We start from the raw sequence: 16,936 nt of genomic DNA on the forward strand, positions 1-16,936 counted from the left end.
TATATTGCGATATGAAGCCAATAGAATAAATCAACACCCAGTACCATTCTGAAATCCCCAGGATGTGTCCTAATCAAACCAAAAGAGAAAATGCAGATATTACACTCATAAAAGAAATGGTAGACATATCAGTACTCTTAGTGCCAAGTTGTCTCAGACAATAATAATGTATCTGTGTACGTGTTTTACTGTACTGTGATCTGCATGCACTTATCAAACATTGAATTAAAGAATGGTGATATACACAGTATATGCTGTGATGCAGCGGGAGGAGCAAAACACACACTTCAAGTCAGATCATCACCCTTAGCTATTTTAATTACCTCTCAAACTACCTAAACTAGTTATAAATGTTTATTTTTACTGTCGGCCGGGTCACTCATTACTGGATCAGCTGCTGCATGAGACAGACACTGACGCTGTCAGAAGAGAGGGAGGAAAAAGAGAGGCCAGGCTCCGTGTATTTTATTATTATATAGTCGTTATTCATTTGTTTTAAAGCTCAATAAATAACAAAGAAGACCTTTGACCGGCACTTTTATAATTTTGTCCGGAAGATTTAAACTTTAACACACGTTGACCGGCGAAAAACTCTGCCCGGTTCCCTCGGCCCCCACCACGGTGAATAAACAGAAGGGCAACCATGACGACCATGCTTTGATTAGAACACATCCTGGGGATTGTGTTTACAAACATTGACCATACCGTTCACCATCCCCCACCCCCCTACTGTATGTTGATTTTTGACTTTGTTTAGAGCAGTGAATTCTCTTTCAACTTGGCACTAAGAGTACTGATATGTCTACCATTTATTTTCTGAGTGTAATATCTGCATTTTCTCTTTTGAAAAACTAAGTCTTAGTTTGGTCACTCATTTTTAATCACACACGTCTCCCCATCCCATTCAAATTCAAATTCTTGACTGGAAGAGCAGTGTAGCCTACATGTAAATGGTGGCATAGCCTATATGCATTTGAAAATAAATAGTACCCCCCTCTGAGTGACTATCTGTTGACTTCACATCTTGTCACAAACCAGGGGACTTTACTTCCTGATTTTTGGAAGACAAGACTGACCCAAGATACCTGTACATAGTGGAAAGTGAAATTGACATTGTCAAATTTAATACAAATACAAAATAGTGTATCTGTGTACATGTTTTACTGTACTGTGATCTGCATGCACTTATCAAACATTGAATTAAAGAATGGTGATATACACAGTATATGCTGTGATGCAGCGGGAGGAGCAAAACACACACTTAAAGTCAGATCATCACCCTTAGCTATTTTAATTACCTCTCAAACTACCTAAACTAGTTATAAATGTTTATTTTTACTGTCGGCCGGGTCACTCATTACTGGATCAGCTGCTGCATGAGACAGACACTGAAAAGTATTATCATCTGAAATTAATCATTATGTTATTAGTATTAAATACATATAAGTATTTTTACAACTTGTATTTAGAAATACTCTGTTGTAATTATTGATGCATAAATGTGTTCATCCATTCAATGTGGCATCTGCTATAATGGGGTTAATGTATGATATTACTTAATAATACAATACACTATATAATATATGATATGATAATTACATTTTAATTTGGTCATTTCTTATTTCATAGTTTCTCATCATTATTATGAAAGCACCTATTGTTTTAAATAATGGTCGGAATGTGACCTGTGAGCCTTCTGAATTACCGTGGGATAGCACATTCTAAACTAAAATGTTCAATCAATAAAGTAACATCTTATCTTATCTTATCTTAATAATATCTTCATATTAATAATAATAATAAATCATACAGTATGTGTCCGAAAGGGAGCAGGAGGAAGCAAACACAAAAATATACAAAAAATATACTGCATATTAAAGGGGACCTATCATGCAAAATGCACTTGTGTACGTCTTTTCTACATGAATATGTGTCCCCGGTGTTCCAGGGAACTCACCAAGTGTCAGAAAACACAACCCTCTCTATTTTCCTCCATACCCAAATCTCTAAAAAAGGGGCTGCAACGGATCTGATAAAAACTGATCCAGATTTGAACACTGTCCTGACACCAGGACGGTGGCGCTACGGCTATTGGGCCAACTCCACCAATCAGGGAAATGTGGGGTTGGGCCACGGCCGGCCATTGCCGCTCGAAAGCGCTGGAGACGCTGTAGTACATATGCCAGGCCTGTAAGTGGCGCTGTAGTCTGCCACAAAAGCAGCGAAGAAGACTTCCCGCCCATAGTTACCATGGTTACCCTTCTGTTTATTCTCCGCTGTGGCTTTTTTTTCTCCCTCCCCGAGGCAAGCGTTTGCTCCCGCTGCTTTAATTCAATGCAATCCCTCCCCGTCGAGGCAAGCACTGTAATTCTCTCCGGTTAGTCCACCAGCAGATGACAAACACCCACCTCTCCGCCTCTTCCAAGGAACGAGGGGACCGTACGGCAGAGTTTCAGTTTCAGTTTCTTTCGCCGGTCAAGATGTCCGTTAAAGTTTAAATCTTCCGGACAAAATTAGAAAAGTGCCGGTCAAAGGTCTTCTTTGTTATTTATTGAGCTTTAAAACAAATGAATAACGACTCTATAGGCCTATAATAACACGGAGGACGGAGATCTCTTTTTCTCCCCCTCTTCTGACAGCCCAGCAGCTGATCAGAGCACGTCTCCCCTCTCCTGCAGGGGGGCGTGGTCAGCAGAATCAGACCCGTAGACAGCAAACAGCACATAGAGCGAAATGAGGCATGGCTAAAATGCATGATCTGTTTGGTATTTTGAAAACAGAAACGTATAAATATACCTTATATAGGTATGGCCCTACAATATATCATTTAAATAAAGCATGATAGGTCCACTTTAAAGCAAACGATTGTAAAGGTAAAAGTATGAGCATCAAATCAAATCAAATCAAGTTTTATTTATATAGCACATTTTTAAACGATTTTTGGTCGAGCCAAAGTGCTGTACATATAATAAAAATACCCTACAGTAAAGACACTTTACAGCAAATACAACAGCACAGTTTGTTCAGAATATCAGTATGAGAAAACGACACCCTCTGTCCTTAGACCCTCACATCGTACAAGGAAAAACTTCCAGAGAAAAACCCACATTTCAAAGGGAAAAATTGGAGAAACCTCGGGGAGAGCAACAGAGGAGGGATCCCTCTCCCAGGACGGACAGAAGTGCAATAGATGCCGTGTGTAAATCGAAGAGATAATACATTTTACAGCGTAGGTAGACCGCATGACAAATAAAGAAGTGTAATGTAAACATTTACATTATTATTATGATTATTTAATATATAAAGACTATATACAATTACAAGATTAGATATACTTTATTTGATCTAAAATATTGATGTGTTCAAATGCTCTTCTAAACACAACTGAAAGTCCATGAAAAGTTGTCTTTCTGTATTTGTGAATGAAGCGCCATCTCCTGGTTGAATCCTGAAATTGAAAATCTGGCAACGCCCTCTTGGAAAATAGTGGGAGGGCTTAACATTCCCAGATGCTGGTCTTAGGCAGGTCTTAGGCAGGAAGCTGTAAACTGGAGTCCTGTATGGAGTGCTACATCTGTATGAAGACATTTGGTCATGTTTGATCTCAAACTGATCAAAGATGACAGGAAATTGAAGACCCTCCGTTGAGTCTCTTAATGTTAAAATCTCCTGCAGACTAACTGACATGAATAATTCTCATTTTGCAGCCCTGGGCTCCATGAACAGCATAAAGCCAGAAAGAAGTGAAGAACATGTTGCAGAGGGCAGAACATCAGCCTGACATGTAAATATGAGGGGGCTATCTACAATATCCAGTGGTACCGACAATACCAGAGATCCAGACCAGAGTTCCTGCTCTCCATCACAGAGGCAGGAGGGATCCATCCCACTGAATCTGATTTCTCTGCTCACATTGACAAAACAGAGAAACGAGTTGATCTGGAGATCATCTCAGCTAAAGAGACAGACTCTGCTGTGTACTACTGTGCTCTGACGCCCACAGTGACAGGAAACACCTATGCACATTTCACTATTATACAAAAACATGTACTGCTTTTGATTCACATCGACAGGTTCAAATGTTTAACTCAACCATTGAATCTGGCCTTTTATCACAGGTTGAAATAAAAGTAAGTAGTCTCCATGAACTTAAAATAAGTTTTTCTGTCAGTCTGTGATTTCATGTGGTGTACCACAGGGTTCAACCCAAGGTCCTCTCACTTTGTCATTTGATTCAGTTTATCTCTAAGCACAATGTGATCGTAGGTTCTATTGGAACAGCAGCTTGTGTTGTGGTGTTCAAGACCTTTTAAATGTTGGGTATGAAGTACAATTCTTCTTAGATTAAGATCATTTTAAACAGATTTCTCTCTAGATGAAACACCTCTCACTAATCTGACTTCATGTTAACGCAAGTCATTGTTATTAGTACGTTTTTATTTACTGACTGATCAAACACTTGAAATCACCTCTCTCAATAAACTGGTACACATCAAGGACTTCAGTGTTAATTACTTTTTTTCCTATCTTTATAAAATACAATTCTCTGTTGGTCTGTGATTAATCGTGGTGTACCACAGGGTTCAATCCTAGGTCCTCTGACTTTTTATTTACAGACTGCCTTTGGATCTGTTACCCAGGAGGAAGTGTAACTGAGAGAAGTGAAATACAGATCTAAGAGGAGACAGAGAGATTCAGGGAGGAGCTAAGATGTTCCTGAACTATAGAAGAGAGAGGAACTTCCATATTCACCAGAGTTCAACACAGACCATCATCATCATCACCTTCATTCAACATGCTGTCATTAGATAATTGTTTCATTTTTTTATTTTTAGTGTCCGTTCTAAGAGGTATGTAACATTCTGCGCAAAAATTTGAATTACAGATTAATTTAATGCGATTTATTAAATGAATACTTTGAATTACTCCTCTCTCCAGTCAGCTGTGAAGATCTCACTGCATCAAAGCAAGAAGAGTTCAGTCCAGAAGGCAGCACTGTTACTCTGTCCTACAGATACTCCAAAACTATAGCAGCTAATGATTATTTCTACTGGTATCGACAATATCCAGGAAAACCACCAGAGTTCCTCATCCTTCAGTGGGGAACAACACCTGCATCAAACTCTCGACTGTCCGTTAAACCGAGTGAGGATAAAACCCAGGTCTATCTGAGCATCTCCTCTGCTGCAGTGACAGACTCTGCTGTGTACTACTGTGCTGTGCAGCCCACAGTGACAGGAAACACCAACACTCTGTACAAAAACCTTTGGAGCAAAGACAACACAGTACTGCACTACATCCACCAGAGGGAGTCTGTCTCTGTTCACCTTCAGCAGGATGTGATGATACAGGGTGTTTCTCAATCTCGAGTAAAGCTGCTTCAGAGCCACTATTTCAAGCATACTACGTCATCGAGTGCCGCCGAAGTACTGTTCCAATCTCCAGCATACTTGGAAATCTACCGAGCCCGGCGTACTCCGTTTGGAGAAATATCGAGGCTGCACATGAGTAGACTTCGCGGTCTTAAAATCCCCACAATGCTTTGCGCACGGACCAATTTCCCCAAATCTGTGGCGGAAGATGTAAGAGGCGGGGCCTCTCATATGACGCACACCTGCACACTTGCTAGCCTGTTCCACTCATTGTTTTCCAAATGTCAGGAAGTATTCTTGACTCGCTTCTGAAGCAAGATGCTCGGCAGACATGTGCTACCAAGCAAGCGTACTCGACATTGAGAAACACCCCTTGTCTAGATTAGATTCTCTCAGACTCACAGCTGTGATGAAGAGCTCCAGAAACTCATTGGACATCTGAGTCTCCTCCTGCTGACTGCAGAGCTTCATGACTGACACCTCTCTGATTCCAGCTGTGAACATCAGACCAAACACAACTCACTAAACGTTTCCATACTGAACAACCACAGCTTTCCCCTCTGTGAACATGGAGAAACTGGCTGCAATTCTGCTCTGTTCAGCTCTCATAGGTACGTATGTTTCTGACAGGAGAAGGGGAAATATGAAGACTTTTTCAAAGCATTACACATCCACTTTGGATTTTGGATAAACGCTTTACAGGAGTGTTGTTTTTTCACTAAGGAATTGATGGGTTTGTGACTTTGGAGCTGTAATGATAGCATGATGTTTTCCTCACTAGGTAACAGCTTGGAAGATGATATTACTGCCATCAGTGCTGAAGTGTGTTCCTCAGAGGGCCGTAGTGTTACTCTGTCCTGTACATATTCAGTTAAAGCTGAAAATCTCCAGTGGTACAGACAGGATCCTGGATCAGCTCCTCAGTTCCTCCTCCTGATCACTGACACAACACAGCCTTACGTGGTGGAAGCAAAACCTCCAATCCCTCGACTGAATGCCACACTGAACTTGGAGAGAAATCAAGTGGATCTGCAGATCTCCTCTGCTGCAGTGACAGACTCTGCTGTGTACTACTGTGCTCTGAGGCCCACAGTGACAGGAAACACCAACACTCTGTACAAAAACCTTTGGAGCAAAGACAACACAATCCTGCACAGCATCCACCAGAGGGAGTCTCTCTCTGTTAGACTTTAGGGAAACAACACAACTAATGTTCAAACAACTCAACCCCCAGCAGAGAGGCATCTTTAATTTGATGCTTCAACACCACGTTACTTTAATTTATCTCTCACATTTATCCTAATACTTTTTAATGAGAACATTCCACCATGTGCCAGACTCCTGATGGACCTTCACCAACACTTCCTGTTATTCATATTTATTCCCACAGGCCCTCAACACTGCAGTCTTTAAACCACTCTTAAAGAACTACCTAGGCGCTTCACTGATGAACATTTATAGGCCGGGTAAAATAATAAAAAAGTTCAACAGCTAAAAAGCTGTTTTGGCACTAAATAACTGTTTTGATGTGTTCCAGTCACACAGCACTGAGACTGCTCTAATTAACGTTTTAATCCGCTTAAACACAGACAGTGGCAGAATCTCAGTGGCAGTATTATTAGTTCTCAGCGCTGCATTTTAAACTGTTGAACACAACATATTACTAGACCGACTGGAAAACTGGGTGGGACTCTGGCACTGTTTGTATTGGTCTGAATGCTACTTAACAGACAGGAAAAACGTTGTTTCTATAGGTAACTAAACAACTGAGTTGACAAATATGACATGTGGTGTTCCTCAAGGCTCCATCCTGGGGACTCTTCTCTTTAACATCTACATGCTTCCACTAGATTAGTTAATGGATAACAATGAAATAAGTTACCATAGCTATGCAGACGACACACACGTGATAACATGAAAAAAGAAATTGAGAGAAGTGAAATACAGATCTAAGAGAAGACAGAGAGATTCAGGGAGGAGCTAAGATGTTCCTGAACTATAGAAGAGAGAGGAACTTCCATATTCACCAGAGTTCAACACAGACCATCATCATCATCTTCATTCAACATGCTCTCCCTGCAGAACTCAGCTTTTTCTCTGATATGTTTTGCAATCTTATCAGGTTTGTTGCACTCTTGCTTTCTGAGTGTGGTTTTGCTAAAATGACTTTTATAACATGAAATAACAGAGTTAATCTTTCCCTTAGGCGTCAGCTGTGAAGATCTGTCTCCAGTCAAAACAGAAGAGTTCAGTCCAGAAGGCAGCACTGTTACTCTGTCCTACAGATACTCCAAACAAGCAGCGGGTGGTGATTATTTCTTCTGGTATCGACAATATCCAGGAGAACCACCAGAGTTCCTCCTGTCTATCTCAGGGGTTAATTTCACAAAAAAAGCAGAATCACTTAAATCGGACACCAGGTTCTTCACTGACCTGTCTGAAGGAAAGAAACGAGTGGATCTGCAGATCTCCTCTGCTGCAGTGACAGACTCTGCTGTGTACTACTGTGCTGTGGAGCCCACAGTGACAGGAAACACCAACACTCTGTACAAAAACCTTTGGAGCAAAGACAACACAGTACTGCACAGCATCCACCAGAGGGAGCCTCTCTGTGATAAACATACATAGTTTGTGATGATACAGTCATGTCATTTACCTGCTTGATGATTTGAAATTTATGAACAATTGTTCCCTACTAATAATAATAATAATAATAATACATTTGATTTGTAAAGCACCTTTCATTGCTAACAGCAATCCCAAGGTGCTACAGGAGGCATAATAAAAACAAACAAAAGAAACAAAAGTTTAATCAAAAGTTTTTTAAAAAGAAAGGTTTTAGGCCTTTCCTGAAGGCGTCAGTGGTCTGTGGAGTCCTCAGGTGGTCTGGGAGGGAATTCCACAGGTGAGGAGCAGCTGCACACGATACAAACACATGGACTGCCTTTGATTCACATCCACAGGTTCAAATAATTAACTCAGTCAGTGAATCTGGCCTTTCATCACAGGTTAAAATACAATTAAGTAGTCTTAATGAACTTAACATTACATTACATTAGATTGCATTTAGCTGACGCTTTTATCCAAAGCGACTTACAATAAGTGCATTCGACCAAGAAGATACAAACTTGAAGAAAACAGAATCATATAAGTACATCAGAAGCCTGTACTACGAAGCCGGATTTTCCTAACCTGGATATGTTTGAGTTAGCCGGTTGGCCCAATCCAAAACATACGCACTCTCACTAAACTGTACTACGCCGCTGGTTATCAAGTGGATCGCTCAAGCCAGCCGTGTCCTATCTAGTTAGGTGCGCGTTCAAAAAATTGAACTGTTGAAACAACTTCAAAACATTCATCTGCTACTCAGTATTATGTATCTAATACCTAATATATATATATATCATTCCAATAACTTGTATATAGACTCGTACTGCACTATTCCACATCATCACTTTATTTTATAATAGTGATGGGAATTATGGCTCTTTGAAGGGAGCCGGATCTTATGGCTCCGTTCCTTTCAAAGAGCCGTTCAAAAGAGCCGTTCAAAAGAGCCGTTGTTTTAAAGGGGGCGGGGTTACTAGGTTTATCTGCGAAATAATCACCAGGATAATGATTGACTGCATTGCCAGACCTAATGTAAATAATCTGCATTGTAAACATGACACAAGGTGGCGCCATATCCATGTCATCATGTCAGTGAATATACTACTTTGAATTTACCCTCTGTATGTGTTAAGTAAATAAAGTTGCCTTGCCTTGAATGAAATTCACGCAACTCTTAATATTAGATAGTGTGTTTTTAAGTGGCGATGGAGATTATTTGTTGACCTTTACATTTGCCTTTACAAATGGTGCGCTTTATCACTGCCTGGGTTTTGGTTGAAGTGCATCCAAATGCTGCTCCGTTTTCACGTTTGGCTCATTTTCCATCCGAAAAACACGTCGTCTACCTGTCCTGTACCACTTGTTATGACTTCTCTCTCTCGCGTATTCCGTTAAGACTCACCCCATCTCACTCCTCGTGCTGAAACCTACCAATCAGAGTAGGGGCGGATCTTCACAGAATACGTTTGGGGAACAAAATCAAGCTTTTTAAAGGCAGTGGATGTTGGCAGGCAGTGAGTGCGGACCAACGATTGAACGATAACAAGAACGGCTCTCACCAAGTAGGACTCGGTTCCCCTCGTTCGTACCAAAGAGCCGTTCAAAAGAATCGGCTCGTTCGCGACCGACACATCACTATTTTATAACTATTTTTCTTTTTGTATTGCTCTTGCTCTTATTGTTATTATGTTATTATGTTGCATTGTTGGAGAAGCCTGTGACATAAGATTTTCAACTACATAATTACTCTGTAGCTATGTCAGATTGACAATAAAGAACCTTGAACCTTGAACCTTGAACCTTGTTCACATGAAAGGGGTGGTATCTGGAGCATTCGACCAATCACAAACATGGACAAGCGTACTGACAGCGCAGCGTCATACTTCCTGAATGAAAAGTGAACTTTAATATTAGTCAAATATGAAGAAGTTAAACTTTAAACATCCATGACTTAAACACTTTATCCAGGATCAAAGCCACATCACCTGCAAGGTGAATACAGCTGGTAAAAGAAAAAGTGTTTGAATGCGTACATTAACAGGTTTATGAAATCACTGCCCCGTCCAAGACACGATCTGACTTTAATTACATTTGACTCGAGTGTTTCGTCAACTTAATGTGTTGCTTAAAATAATACTTCTGCATACAGTATGTGACACTGTGAGTGTTGCACGGCCAGATACGGCTCAGCTGACTCAGATAAGGAAATATATGATACATTATGATGTGATATGATGAATGATAATGGGACACATCGACGTCTGCACTCACAGTGCCGCGGACTGTACTTAATGTTACTCTGATCCGGTTACTCATGTTGTGGCAGATATTTAAGTAAGCTTTCTTAACGCTAATGTTATAATAGTCAGATTGCTCTGAAGATGGGAGGGGATATTCTATTAATGTTCACGTTCACACAGTCTGTGATTTTTGCCAGCCGTCTTTCCTGCAACGACAGTTTTTCTGTATTTCCTCGATCCTGTAATATGACTTGATAGCTTTAAACTCCGCACACAGAGCTCTGATTGGTCAGCAGGCGGTGCTTTCACTGAGTTGATCTCTTAGCCTGCAACCTAACCTCCTCCCGAGGAGGTTAGCCGCTCAGCATAAGTTACCATGGAGATCTAGCCCTCTAAAAAGAGAACCAGCGTCGTAGGACCGGAAAGCCCGAGTTTTCCCTGAAGTCAGCCGGCTAAGCGACAATCCGGCTTCGTAGTGCAGGCCTCAGGTTTCATAGAGCCAAAACATTTCATGTGCTACTCAACTGGCTTTAGATAAGCCAGTCCTTTATTAGTATATAAGTGCTTTGTTAGTATGTAATAGTGATGTGTCGGTCGCGAACGAGCCGATTCTTTTGAACGGCTCTTTGGTACGAACGAGGGGAACCGAGTCCTACTTGGTGAGAGCCGTTCTTGTTATCGTTCAATCGTTGGTCCGCACTCACTGCCTGCCAAAATCCACTCTCCTTTTAAAAAGCTTGATTTTGTTCCCCAAACGTATTCTGTGAAGACCCGCCCCTACTCTGTTTGGTAGGTTTCAGCACGAGGAGTGAGATGGGGTGGGTCTTAACGGAATACGCGAGAGAGAAGTCATAACAAGTGGTACAGGACAGATAGACAACGTGTTTTTCGGATGGAAAATGAGCCAAACGCGAAAACGCAGCAGCATTTGGATTCACTTCAACCAAAACCCAGGCAGTGATAAAGCGCACCATTTGTAAAGGCAAAATATCCTTTAAAGCAGGATCAACAAATAATCTCCATCGCCACTTAAAAACACAGTATCTAATATTAAGAGTTGCATGAATTTCATTCAAGGCAAGGCAACTTTATTTACTTAACACATACAGAGGGTAAATTCAAAGTACATTCACTGACATGATGACATGGATATGGCGCCACCTTGTGTCATGTTTACAATGCCGATTATTGACATTAGGTCTGGCAATACAGTCAATCATTATCCTGGTGATTATTTTGCAGATAAACCTAGTAACCTTAAAAAAACGGCTCTTTTGAACGGCTCTTTTGAACGGCTCTTTGAAAGGAACGGAGCCATAAGATCCGGCTCCCTTCAAAGAGCCATAATTCCCATCACTAGTATGTAAGTGCTTAATTAGTAATTAAAATAAGTGTCTCTATTTTTTTGTCAGTCTTTGATCATATGGTGTACCACAGGGTTCAATGTGAGGTCCTCTCATTTTGTCATTGGATTCAGTTTATCTCTAAGCACAATGTGATAATAGGTTCTATTGGAACAGCAGCTTGTGTTGTGGTGTTCAAGACCTTTTAAATGACACCTGTGAATCAATATTCTTATTAGATTAAGATCATTTTAAACAGATTTCTCTCTCGATGAAACACCTCTCACTAATCTGACTTCACGTTAACGCCTGTCATTGTTATTGCTACGTTTTTGTACATTTCAATGTATGAGTCAGAGAGAAACACAAAGAGAACTAACTGTTTTTAATATGAGAAAAGTATTTTGATGGTTTAAAACGAGTAAAACATGATTCTCTGGCCCCGCCCACTGACGTTTATATCAACCAATGAGATGATTTGTGAGATGTTTGAGGAACTAAAAGCACAATCATCTGATGTTGAGGAGAAGGGCTGAGCAGCAGAGAGGCTGTTTCCTGCTTCACTTCTGCAGGAGGAGAACTCATCTGCTGACTGTTCGACTTTACCATCTCCAAAGACATGTTGCTTTACCTCTGGTTACTCTTCTCTCTCTTCATAGGTGAGTGTTGGAACAGAGATAAAGTCTCATTTAACCCGCTGTATTAGCCAGAGATTTCATAACTGGAGGTTTGATTGTGTAAGGCAGCAACCGTTGTGATCTATGAAGACATTTTATCATGGTTTATCTCAAACTGATCAAAGATGACAGGAAATTGAAGACCCTCCGTTGAGTCTCTTAATGTTAAAATCTCCTGCAGACTAACTGACATGAATAATTCTCATTTTGCAGCCCTGGGCTCCATGAACAGCATAAAGCCAGAAAGAAGTGAAGAACATGTTGCAGAGGGCAGAAACATCAGCCTGACATGTAAATATGAGGGGGCTATCTACAATATCCAGTGGTACCGACAATACCAGAGATCCAGACCAGAGTTCCTGCTCTCCATCACAGAGGCAGGAGGGATCCATCCCACTGAAGCTGATTTCTCTGCTCACATTGACAAAACAGAGAAACGAGTTGATCTGGAGATCATCTCAGCTAAAGAGACAGACTCTGCTGTGTACTACTGTGCTCTGAGGCCCACAGTGACAGGAAACACCAACACTCTGTACAAAAACCTTTGGAGCACAGACAACACAATACTGCACTACATCCACCAGAGGGAGTCTCTCTCTGTTAAACATCAATAGTTTGTGATGATACAATCATTTAGTTTACCTGCTTGATCATTTCTAAAGGTTTATGTCAGGTATATAAATGTATGAACAATTGTGCACTACCATAGAAACACATGTACTGCCTTTGATTCACATCAACAAGTTAACATGTTTAACTCAATCATTTAATTTGACCTGTTATCACAGATTAAACATAAAATGTAGTCTCCATGAATTTAAAATAAGTGTCTCTAATTTTCTGTCAGTCTGTGATTTCATGTGGTGTACCACAGGGTTCAATCCTAGGTCCTCTCACTTTGTCATTGGATTCAGTTTATCTCCAAGCCCAATTTGATGAAAGGTTCTATTGGAACAGCAGCTTGTGTTGTGGTGTTCAAGACCTTTTAAATGTTGGATCTGAAGAAATATTTGTAATAGATTAAGATAATTTTAAACAGATTTCTCTCTCGATGAAGCACCTCTCACTAATATGACTTCACGTTAACGCCCGTCATTGTTATTATTACGTTTTTATTTACTGACTGATCAAACACTTTAAATCACCTCTCTCAATAAACTGGTACACATCACACACTCAAGTTTTGATTGCTTTTGTTCTTATCTTTATAAAATAAGTTACTCTGGTAGTCTGTAATTTATTGTGGTGTACCACAGGGTTCAATCCTAGGTCCTCTGACTTTTTATTTACAGACCTTTGGATCTGTTACCCAGGAGGAAGTGTAACTGAGAGAAGTGAAATACAGATTTAAGAGGAGACAGAGAGATTCAGGGAGGAGCTAAGATGTTCCTGAACTATAGAAGAGAGAGGAACTTCCATATTCACCAGAGTTCAACACAGACCATCATCATCACCTTCATTCAACATGCTGTCATTAGACTATTATTTACATTCCCTACTGTTAGTTTCCATTCTAAGAGGTACGTAACATTCTGCATGAAAACGTTAACTTCTAATGTTGATCAAATGTGATCTATTAACTGAGTCTTTTGAATTACTCCTCTCTTCAGGGGTCAGCTGTGAAGATCTCACTGCATTACAGAAAGAAGAGTTCAGTCCAGAAGGCAGCTCTGTTACTCTGTCCTACAGATACTCCAAACAAGCAGCGGGTGATGATTATTTCTTCTGGTATCGACAATATCCAGGAAAACCACCAGAGTTCATCATCTCTCATTTAGGAACTGGAGGAATACTTAAAAATCCAATCCCTGGACTGAATATTACAGTGGAGTCAAACCAAATCAATCTGAGCATCTCCTCTGCTGCAGTGACAGACTCTGCTGTGTTCTACTGTGCTGTGAGGCCCACAGTGACAGGAAACACCAACACTCTGTACACAAACACCAGCTGACACACTGACAAGCTGCTGGAAGCCTTTTCTCCACACTGTTGTACTGAGCTGTTCACCTCCACTAGAGGGCCACATTATCAAGTAGGCGGTGCACGTCTTCTGCACTGTGTTCAACCATCCAGTCAATAATAAGTGCTGCTGTGAAGAGAACCATCCTCACACTGAATGCTGAACATCAGCTACTTCCTGCTGCTGATTTAAACCTTGTTGTAGAGATGGAACATTGGCTGTGGATTATTCTTGCTGCTCTCTCCTTTGGTAAGATAGAAACTACAACATGTTTCTAGGTAACTGTTTAAAGCTACTGATTGTTCTCCTTTAATCCATCGTCTTTATTGATTCATCTCTTCCTCTGCATGGTCTCTTCTTCCCCAGAGTGTAAAGGACAAGACACAGTGACCCAGCCAGCAGGAGATGTCAGCGCTACTGAAGGAGACACAGTTACACTTGGCTGCACATTTCAGACCTCTGACACAGTTCCCCGTCTGTTCTGGTACAAACAAGAAGTCAATGGTTACCCAAAGTACATGCTGAAGCGTTTCTCGGGAACTGGAGATAATGCTGAAGAGTTCCAGAAAGACAGATTTGATGCTACACTCAACAAGCCATCAGTTCCTCTGCAGATCTCCTCTGCTACAGTGACAGACTCTGCTGTGTACTACTGTGCTCTGCAGCCCACAGTGACAGGAAACACCACAACTCTGTACAAAAACCTTTGGAGCAAAGACAACACAATACTGCACAACATCCACCAGAGGGAGTCTCTCTCTGTTCAAACTCAATAGTTTGTGATCATACAGTAATGTCATTTACCTGCTTGATCATTTGAAATGTATGAACTATTGTTCACTACCATACATGTACTGCCTTTGAGTCACATCCACAGGTTCAAATGTTTAAATCAATCAGTGAATCTGACCTTTTTCTCACAGGTTTAAATATAATGTAGTCTCCAAGAACTTAAAATAAGTGTTTCTATTTTTCTGTCAGTCTGTGATTTCATGTGGTGTACCACAGGGTTCAATCCTAGGTCCTCTCACTTTTTATTTACAGACTGCGTTTGGATATGTTACCCAGGAGGAAGTGTAACTGAGAGAATTGAAATACAGATCTAAGAGGAGACAGAGAGATTCAGGGAGGAGCTAAGATGTTCCTGAACTATAGAAGAGAGAGGAACTTCCATATTCACCAGAGTTCAACACAGACCATCATCATCATCACCTTCATTCAACATGCTGTCATTAGACTATTATTTACATTCCCTACTCTTCGTTTCCATTCTAAGAGGTACGTAACATTCTGCATGAACACGTTAACATGAAAAAGTGATCTAATTGATACTCTCTCCTTTGGTAAGATAGAAACTACAACATGTTTCTAGGTAACTGTTTAAAGCTACTGATTGTTCTCCTTTAATCCATCATCTTTATTGATTCATCTCTTCCTCTGCATGGTCTCTTCTTCCCCAGAGTGTAAAGGACAAGACACAGTGACCCAGCCAGCAGGAGAAGTCAGCGCTACTGAAGGAGACACAGTTACACTTGGCTGCACATTTCAGATCAGTGTTGGCTCGAATGTATATTTGTTCTGGTACAAACAAGAAGTCAATGGTTACCCAAAGTACACGTTGATGCGTTGGACAGGAACTGGAGAGAATGCTGAAGAGTTCAAGAAAGACAGATTTGAGGCTACACTCAACAATAAATCAGTTCCTCTGCAGATCTCCTCTGCTGCAGTGACAGACTCTGCTGTGTACTACTGTGCTCTGAGGCCCACAGTGACAGGAAACACCAACACTCTGTACAAAAACCTTTGGAGCAAAGACAACACAGTACTGCACAGCATCCACCAGAGGGAGTCTCTCTCTGTCAGACTTCAGCAGAGTTTATCAGTCCTCTTTATACTCGCTGTAGCTCAGAGTTTCTCAACCTGCAGATATGATGCATCTGATTATCTCAGTGTTGCTGGCTGCTATGAGTCTTGGTATGAACTCTTTGATATCAGTCCAACATTGAGATGATTCTTTAACATGTCCCTGATACTGTTTGTTGCTGTTTTACAGAATGCAGAGCCCAAAGAGACAACATGCTGCAACCTGAAGCAGAAAAGACTGCTACTAAAGGAGAGTTCAATCAGGAGAAACGTTGATGTATGAAATACATATTTATTACCGGGACACGTAATATGAATGTGATAATGATTGCCGGAATTAAAACAGGAGAATGGAATGGTGTTTCGCGATTAGGCCCCGGTTTGCAGGATTATCTTTCAGGAGGGGAAGAACCGCTTCGAAGAAATCCCCAAAAGAGTGAAGTATGACATACTGAGATGTAATGAGTTTCTTACCTTGCGGGCTGACTGCAGTGATCTATGGATGAAATGAGAGATTAACATGTGAATTAAACAAGCGGCCGGAATCACTGCCGGGCTTACTGTACATCATAAGATGCTGACCCGAAGGTCGACGGCCGAAATCAATGCCGGGCTTACGTGAACACTACCGCTAAACAAACGGCCGGAATCACTGCCGGGCTTACTGTACATCATAGGATGCTGACCCGAAGGTCGACGGCCGAAATCAGTGCCGGGCTTACGTGAACACTACCGCTAAACATCACGGACACGATGGTCGATGACCTGACGATACAGGGTTAAACATTAACACAGATGAACACTACCACTAATATGCATAAATACCAGAGGTTAGGGTTTGAGAGATCTTTGAATAGCCAGCACGGCACTG

The 16,936-nt window shown here is 41.0% G+C and overlaps 5 gene segments (V, D, J or C); all 5 read left to right on the top strand.

The window, feature by feature from the left end:
* Positions 1-5,754: 5,754 nt before the first annotated feature.
* LOC117496335 lies at positions 5,755-6,602 on the top strand. The segment is given in 2 exon segments: positions 5,755-5,983; positions 6,154-6,602. Coding segments are annotated over 2 exon segments (456 nt in total).
* An 837-nt stretch (positions 6,603-7,439) lies between these two features.
* Positions 7,440-8,349, top strand: LOC117496371. The segment is given in 3 exon segments: positions 7,440-7,494; positions 7,579-7,908; positions 8,336-8,349. Coding segments are annotated over 3 exon segments (399 nt in total).
* Positions 8,350-12,014: 3,665 nt separating this feature from the next.
* On the top strand, positions 12,015-12,856 carry LOC117496372. The segment is given in 2 exon segments: positions 12,015-12,224; positions 12,456-12,856. Coding segments are annotated over 2 exon segments (441 nt in total).
* A 1,348-nt stretch (positions 12,857-14,204) lies between these two features.
* LOC117496373 lies at positions 14,205-14,978 on the top strand. The segment is given in 2 exon segments: positions 14,205-14,451; positions 14,569-14,978. Coding segments are annotated over 2 exon segments (453 nt in total).
* Positions 14,979-15,355: 377 nt separating this feature from the next.
* Positions 15,356-16,213, top strand: LOC117496374. The segment is given in 2 exon segments: positions 15,356-15,480; positions 15,663-16,213. Coding segments are annotated over 2 exon segments (606 nt in total).
* The last annotated feature ends 723 nt before the right edge of the window (positions 16,214-16,936 follow it).

This window comes from Trematomus bernacchii, unplaced genomic scaffold (assembly GCF_902827165.1).
Source record: "Trematomus bernacchii unplaced genomic scaffold, fTreBer1.1, whole genome shotgun sequence".
Classification (NCBI taxonomy): Eukaryota; Metazoa; Chordata; class Actinopteri; order Perciformes; family Nototheniidae; genus Trematomus; species Trematomus bernacchii.